Source organism: Ovis aries, chromosome 3 (genome assembly GCF_016772045.2).
Source record: "Ovis aries strain OAR_USU_Benz2616 breed Rambouillet chromosome 3, ARS-UI_Ramb_v3.0, whole genome shotgun sequence".
Classification (NCBI taxonomy): Eukaryota; Metazoa; Chordata; class Mammalia; order Artiodactyla; family Bovidae; genus Ovis; species Ovis aries.
In genome coordinates this window covers 12,911,300-12,919,746 of record NC_056056.1, presented here as the reverse complement: position 1 = coordinate 12,919,746, position 8,447 = coordinate 12,911,300, and the positions used below count along the sequence as shown (strand labels likewise).

The following is an 8,447-nucleotide window of genomic DNA, read 5'->3' as shown; positions in this document are numbered from 1 at the left end:
ATAACATTGTAAATAAACTATACTTCAGTTTTTAAAAGTGAAATATTAAAACTCTTTTATTGCTAGTGTTAGAGGGAAAGACTACTTAAGATTAGAATTCAGGTTTTATTCCCACTGGTAGATTAAATTTAGGTTAGAGCTTAGTTCGTGTTATAGCTCTGTTAAATTTAAATTAAGCTAGCATGTGAATAATGTTCGTGACAAGTTTAACTCACAATCTAGTTATTATTACAGTTAGCCTAGGTTCAGAACTAGATGAGAATTAGGCATAAGAAGGAGAGTATTTTGAGTATCAAACTGACATGTTTGGGGTGACTTCAATTTGAGATATATTTAGGGTTACAGAAATGGATAATGTTCCTTAAAACATAAGAGTAGGAGCTAACTATCGGTGGATTTAAGTTTCATTGAGAGTTATGAGCTTGCTTAGATAGGCACATGGTCAGGTATGGTAGACTGCTTTGTGTTAAGACTATAACATCTAGAGACAGAGCTGGGTTAGGAGAGGGAATGCCATTACCTTTTGGGCAAAGGCAACCACAGTGCTCCAAGCCTTAGGTCATTCTGGGCCCTTCAGATCCAGCACTCTTGAGATTTTTATCTACCCAGAGTTTATACTTTTGACAGATTTTCTTCATCTAATTAAGTTATACATGAGCAAGGCCCAAGGCACGGCATTCTGCTGGGAAGCCCCTCTATGCAGGAGCAGGACAGGAGTGGACCCCCGAGGTTATAGTAGGTGCTTCCAAGGAGAGATGGAGCCTGGCCAGAGTAGATGTCAGCTACTGTCTGTTCCCCTTTCCAGTCCTCCCCGATTATGGTTGAGATGAGGCCAGGGGTGGCTCAAGCAATGCTTCATTGTTGCCCCCATATAGCCGCCCCTTGGAGTGTGTTCTTGGGCTTCAGCCAAGGGCTGGTCTCACCACTCCAATTTCCTTTCAAGGAGAAATCAGCTGCTGGAACTTAGACTTCAGGAAGGCTGGAGGTTCATCCCAGCTCCCTGGGGAGGTGATACCCCCTGATACCAGAACCATGTCTCTCCTCAGTAACTATAGTCTTCTTGGAGGTCCCAGACTAATGGAGAGAGAGAGAGATGTGAACCATACTGTCTCCTCAAACCATAGAGAACGTTATAGGTTTCTTGACAGGGTCACAAACTTGTCCTGATTTTCCCAGAACTGTCCTAGTTTTTAAAACTTTAAATCCCATATCCAAATAACCTCTTCTGTCCTGGACAAACCAGGATGGCTGATCACCCTACTTCCTGATGACCCCTTCTGTTAAGAGCAGAGGGCACAATAGCCTAAACTTAGCACAATTTGACAAAAGCTTAAATGAATTAAAGCCCCTTCTCCCACCACACGGTTTTATCATCCTTTCCCAGTTCTTGCCTCCTATCACCATGACAACTCACATGCCATGACAATGGCTGGGGACATTGTCAGAAGAGTTGGCACCTGTGGGAATGAGAATAGAAGGTTTGCCCCCAGCTCAGTGATTTATACTCAGAGACATCCTCTGTGGTCTTTTCTTCTTTGTGGGGCTCTCATGACATACAGTTCCACGATTAAGGGAAAGTTTCCAGAGGCATACAGCCCTTCCTTCATCTTGGCCGTACAGGGTGTCCATGGGTCCTTCCACATTTTTAGCATCCTTGGAACAGCCAGATATGATAATCACATCAATCCTATACATCCACTGGAGGAAACATGAAGTTTCAGGCTGCTATGCTGGGCCAGCTTGATAGATAAGAAGATAATGGGTTTCCCTGATGATCCAGTGGCTAAGAATCCACCTTGCAATGCATGGGACACCAGTTTGATCCCTGATCCGGGACGATCCCACATGCCACAAAGCAACTAAGCCTGTGTGCCGCAACTACCGAGCCTGAGCTCTGGAGCCTGAGAGTCGCAATTGTTGAGCCCATGTGCAGCAACTACGGAAACCTGTGTGCCCTAGAGTCTGTGCTCCCCTACTAAAGAAGACACTGCGATGAGATGTCCATGTACCAGCACTAGAGAAAGCCTGCACACAGCAATGAAGACCCAGCACAACCAAATTAATTAATCAGATAATTTAAAAAAAAAAAAAACAAGAGGGAATGGAAGGCATTGGAAGACAATAACAGAGCCCAACCTGGAGGATAAAGGTTGAAATACAGTCAGATCCTCATTCCTAAAGTGAGACGCCCAGGAAAGTTCCCCAATTCTGATCAAATATTGATATTTCCTTTTCAGTTTTCTTCAACACCATCTACTAAGACAAGCAATAAGGACAAAAGCAGGTTTGGGGTGGGGAAGACTGATTAGGGCACCTACTGCACAAAACCAGTTGGGCCCTGCAGCATGGGTGGGAATTGAGGGAAAGGGACATTCAATGGGGGAAAACAGGCGCACACAGGGCACAGAGGGAATGCAAGCTGGAGACTCGCACAGGAGACCCTGGGAGGCCGGTTTAACTGACTAGAGATGGGTGTGTTGGAAAAGAGGTGGAGAGAAGTCTGAAGATGGAAGATCTGGGGATGGGAGGGATGCCCCATGAGCTGGATATCAGGCAGGGGAATTTGCACTTTATTCAATAGGCAGTAGGGAACCATGGAAGTTGCTGTGTTCAAAAGGTACAACCCTTCATGGTTGTTCCAGTGCTGAGTCATGCAAAGCCATTCCCATCTGGAAGGCTACAAACACGCACAGGAACCCATGCCCCCTTCAACGCAGAGCCAGTTCCCTATCAGAAACCTTTATGCACCAAGAAACACTCTCAAGTGTCACTGCCCTCCGCAGACACACGTACAGTGGACGTGCGGATACACACTCAAGCTCATGGACACGTTTAATTTGACAGAGACCTGGTCACTCTGTCCACACACAGGCATACAATCCTACACACAAACACACACACACACGTCACAGTCACTCAGGTGTACAACTGCCCCAGTCCCCAGAGGCACAATGCTCCCACACCCCTACACTTCCTACAAGAAGCCCCGGCAACAGCTGAGGACACAAGACATTTAGCCCCAGAAGCTGCTGCTGCAAACCCCAGGCTTGGCGCTGTGGACCCCACAGGACAAGGACTGGGGAGCAGCAGCTTCACCATGCACAGGACTCCTGGGGCCCCCCGAGTTAGAGGTGGCACCAACCACCCTTTCCCAGTCAAATTGGCCCCAGAGAGGAAGGAAAACAAGCCCCAGAGCCGAGCTGCCTCTCGCCCCAGGGATGGGGGCCAGGGGAAGGGTGTTTTCTCTGGGAGAAGCTAAGGTACTCCCAAGGCCCCAAACCTCGTAAGTGTGGCCGATAACTCCCTCCCCAGACCCTTCGGCATCGGGCTACACCTGGTCCCCGCAGCTGCTCCTCCTGCGATGTGGAGAAGCCAGAGGGTGCAACTGGGGCCAGGGGACCAGGCTGGAGAGCACGTGCCTCTGTCCTCTTGAGGTTGGCTGGGGGCATGAGCTGTTCGTGTGACTGTGAGAGCAGGTGCTGTTGGTGTGAGACTGAGACTGTGCGTTACCCTTGCTGCCTCACCGTGTCATCGCTGGGGGAGGGGAAGTGGTGTGTAGGTGGATATGCCCCTCTAGGGGAGCACATCTCTGCTGTGCCCAGCAGGAGACTTGAGTGGGAATCTGCCAAGCCCTGGGCCTCTGGGGCTGGAAGCAGAAAATGTGACTGTGTGATGGGGGGGTGACAGGAGGTGTGGACAGACAGTGGTGGAGAACTGACGAAGACCACTCGGTCAGTGAAAGCATGAATGGGCATCGTGGGTCCCGGAGCTGTGTGTGGTACCAGGAGCCTCCATGAACAGGAGGCTGTGAATGAGTGTCACCCTCTGGTCTCAGTGCTATTTTGTGATTGAACCAGACCCTCGGTTTATGTTTAGGATGATCTGCATCTACGGATCTCGTGGTTATGCTCGTCTCTTACTTGGATGTCTGTGTCCACATTTCTGTACATGATCTGTCATGCCTGTGTGTTTGCAGAGCATAACTAGAGGCCGAACATGCCTGCATGCCTGCACCAGTGTGTTTGTAATTATAGATGAATGTTTCTGCCAACAGCTCAGTGTATTTGAATGTTTACTGAGATCCATTTAAACTCAGGTTAGAGGGCTTCCCAGGTGGTACTAGTGGTAAAGAACCCGCCTGCCAATGCAGGAGTCATAAGAGGCATGGATTCTATCCCTGGATCGGGAAGATCCCCTGGAGGAGGGCCTAGCAACCCACTCCATTATTCTTGCCTGGAGAATCCCATGGACAGAGGAGCCTGGTGGACTACAGTCCATGGGGTCACAAAGAGTTGGAAACAACTGAAGCGACTTAGCACACACGCATGCATAGCTCAGCCTACCTTCACAGAATACCTGGGAAGAATAGACTGGGTAGCTTAAACTTGGGTTAGTTTAAGTAGTTCCAGCTCCGAAAAAGCCATTTCATAAGCAGGCTTCCCCTCTCCATCCTTACCACTCACCCTGATCCTCTTACCTTCCTGGAAAGTGGGACATAATTGAGGGGGGGAAAAAAACAACATTCTCCAGGGATCCAAAGCCAAAAGATTCTTCTTATTCAATGGAGGAGAAAAAGGAAGACAATAGTGTAGGGAGGGTCTTTATTTTCTTTTAATGGATAAGGATGCAGAGCTGGTCTCAACATAGCCTTCAGGAAACCTGTCCTAAAACCTCTCTCCTTTTAAGACCCTTCTTGGAAAATCATCCAAAATTTCTGCAGTGAGATTCAGACAGGAAAAAAATGGAAGCATTGAAATGTCTCTGTCCTTAAGAGTCAAGTCTCTGCATCTGATAGGTGTATCCACCTGTCTGCACGAGTTTCCCATAAAGGGCTGTGCATTTTCTTGATGCTGTATGTGTTTGATTTCATGGGAAGAGTTTTCCAGGAATACTGGGAATCATTTAGATTCTTTGGTTCTTTTTTTGGCAAGTCTCATATTTTCTTTATTCTTTTCTCACTCTTTATTAAAAGTGTAGAGACTCGGGTTCAATCCCTGGGTGGGGAAGATCCCGTGGAGAAGGGAATGGCAACCCACTCCAATATTCTTGCCTGGAGAATCCCATGGACAGAGAAGCCTGGTGGGCTACAGTACACAAGGTCGCAAAGAGTCGGACACGACTGAAATGACTTAGCAGCAGCAGCAGCAGCAACATCATCAGATCCTTACATCCCTGCCCTTGGGAGGGATGGTTCTTGTTTTGATCCTTAGTGCTCTAAAACATCCTGTTTGCATTCAGGTGCTATCGATTTATATTCATTTCAGTACATATGTGCCCTTCATGTTTGGAATTTTATTTCTTAGATAAGTTCCTCACTTCCATCTTGGTTTTCTTGTCCACTCTGACTTTCCCCAAAATAAACAGCCATTGGTCAAATCTCTCCCTGATTTTGATCCTCTCTCTCATCTTTCCTTTTGTGTTTCTTCCTTCTTTGGTCCACATCCTGGGCAATATTTTTGCTCTGTTTTTGCTGCAAATCACAACGTATTCAAGTTGGAAGCAGCTTTCAGGTTCACCTGATTCAGCTCCCTTACTCTACAGATGGGGAACCTAAGACCTGGAGAGGAGGGAAATTGCTCACAGTCATATCTGTGTGTATCCACAGGGCTGTCACTGAGGAGATGACTCAGCAATGGAATGAAACCCCTGGGGTTCCTGGTGAAGAAGCAGCCTAGCCATGGACGCTGCCAATGAGTCTTCAGAAGGAAGCCCATTCATCCTACTGGGACTAACAACAAATCCCAGCCAGCAGCGACCTCTTTTCGTGCTCTTCTTGGTCCTCTATGTGGCGGGCATCCTAGGTAATGGACTCATCGTGGCTGCCATCTGAGCCAGTCCAGCCCTTCACACTCCCATGTACTTCCTGCTGGCCCACCTGTCCTTTGCTGACCTCTGCTTTACCTCTGTCACGGTACCTAAGATGCTGGCCAACCTGCTGGCCCACAACCGCTCCATCTCCCTGGCTGGCTGTCTGACCCAGATGTACTTCTTCTTCGCCCTGGGTGTAACTGACAGCTGCCTCCTGGCTGCCATGGCCTATGACCGCTACGTGGCCATCCGGCACCCCCTCCACTATGCCACAAGGATGTCCCGGGCTGTGTGCACAGCCCTGGTGGGGACAGCGTGGCTCATGTCCCACGTCCACTCCCTCCTGCATATCCTGCTTATGGCCCGCCTGTCCTTCTGTGCCTCCCACCAAGTGCCCCACTTCTTCTGCGACCACCAGCCTCTCTTAAGGCTCTCCTGCTCTGACACCCGGCACATCCAGCTGCTCATCTTCACCGAGGGTGCCGCAGTGGTGGTCACTCCCTTCCTGCTCATCCTCGCCTCCTACGGGGCCATTGCAGCTGCGGTGCTCCGGCTGCCGTCTGCCGCGGGGAGGCTCCGGGCTGTGTCCACCTGTGGCTCCCACCTGGCCGTGGTGGGCCTCTTCTACGGGACAGTCATCGCAGTCTACTTCCGGCCCACGTCCCGGTATGAGGCCGAGCAGGGCCGTGTGGCCACCGTCATGTACACCGTGGTGACGCCCATGCTGAACCCGGTCATCTATAGCCTCCGGAACCGTGATGTGCAGGGGGCACTCAGAGCCCTTTTCACTCGGTGAAGGATCTCAGGGGGTGACTCCTGAGGCCTGGACCCCACCAAGGGCGGACTGCATCGCCCATGGCGACACTCGTGGCTGCCATCATCAGCTCTGTGCTTTTTCCAAAACCATAATAGTGGCGATCCCTTTCTGAGTGCTACCGTAGTGCAGGTCCTTGCCTGACCTGACATTATGCCACAATAACCAGTGAAGCAGACTTTTATGACCCAGTTTCACAGATGAAGAAACTGGGGCTCAGAGTAGGAGATATGACTTTCCCAAGTTTATACCATTTTTAGGTGTCAAAACCTAGGCCCTTTCAGCAATACCATGCCCTCTTCTAACAGTCACTTCCAGGCATTTAGAGGGTGCATTCTACCGTTTTTTGTTGTATTTGGGCTTAAAGCTATATGGAAGGCTGTGCCACCCAGATCTTGCTTGGGGGTCGAGGGGGGGATTGGGACTTTGTTTTCCATCACATCACCATGTTTTCTCAAAAAACTGACTTCTTCTCATCTGTCTGGGACAGAGGCTAAAATTCACAGACCCATGTGTCAAGGGCTGACCTCACCCAGTGCACCCAGTTCGGCACAGAGGAAGTACTCTGGCCATCTGAAGATGAATAAATGAGTGTATTTTTTATGTTTATGAGCACTTAGAAGCTGTCCATTTTTCTTACCCTTTGTTCTTGTACTTGTTTGCTACGATCCTGCCTGTTCAGCTCCCCCTGGCATTCTGTAGTAGAAGGCAGTAGGCATGCAGTGAAAATAGATAAATTAACTTAAGCAAGACAGAGAAGGGACAGGGTAGGCATTGGTGCAGATGAAAGAGGTATTTTTTTTAAGTTTTTATCATCTGTCAGCACTACACACACCTTTTTTATAATTCTAGGTGGGGGGGAGGTATTTTCTTCCCTTGCTTTGGCTGTGCTGGGTCTTCGCTGCTGCGTGCCGGCTCCCTCTAGCTGTGGTGAGCAGGGGCTCTTGCTCGCTGCAGAGCTCCGGCTTCTCACTGCAGTGGCTTCTCTTGTTTAGGAGCACAGGCTCTGGAGCACGGGCTTAGTAGCTGTGTCACACAGGCTTAGTTGATCATTGACATGTGGGATCTTTCTGGACCAGGGATTGAACCGGTGTCCCCTGCATTGGCAGGATTCTTAACCAGGGAAGTCCAAGCATGCGTATTTTTATTGCCACTTTACAGATGAGGAAATGGAGGCTCAAAGACAGTGAGTTAGTCCGTAGCACAGTCAGAGCAAGCACTTCTGCTGCTCAAACCCTTCAGGTGCATTTTAACTGGGTCCCATAGAACCCAGATCCCGAGTTCGGCGGCCTCAGTGAAAGAACTTGCAGGCTACAGCAGTCCTAGGGCTGGATGATCCACAGGCCCTTCCAGTTCCCACTAATGAGTCGGCCACCACCTGATCTTAGAACTGCTATCCTATGCCATTTTATATCTAAAAGAAAACTTAAAGGTCTTTGGACCACTGGCTTTAGAAAACCAAACCGCAAACTACAACTCTTTTTTTTTTTCAATGAAACCTTACCCAGAAACATACTGTCTAAAATGAAGGGGAGAAGCAGAAGTAAGGGTCAGAGGGACCCTCTAGGGAGCCCTTCTTCTCAGCCTCCCCAGTGCATCTTCCTCACGGCCCTGAGGGGCCCCTGATCCATTCCAAACCCTTACTTTGATAAGCTGGGAAACTGAGGCCCAGAGTGTTTAAGGGACCTGCCCGGGTCACACAGAGTCAGTGGTGGCCTTCAGGCTTCCTGCTTAGCCCCCCAGCTCCCCGTCACTTGGCCCTGCAGCGACACGAGACCACCCTCATGTCCACCTGACCCACCGTCCTCCCACCCCCACCCAGAGG

General features: G+C 49.5%; 1 protein-coding gene across 1 annotated transcript; it reads left to right on the top strand.

Annotated features, from left to right (window-relative positions):
- The first annotated feature begins 5,677 nt into the window (after positions 1-5,677).
- On the top strand, positions 5,678-6,604 carry LOC101114183 (olfactory receptor 1K1). Its single transcript, XM_027965878.2, is given in 1 exon segment — positions 5,678-6,604. A coding segment is annotated over 1 exon segment (927 nt).
- Positions 6,605-8,447: the final 1,843 nt, after the last annotated feature.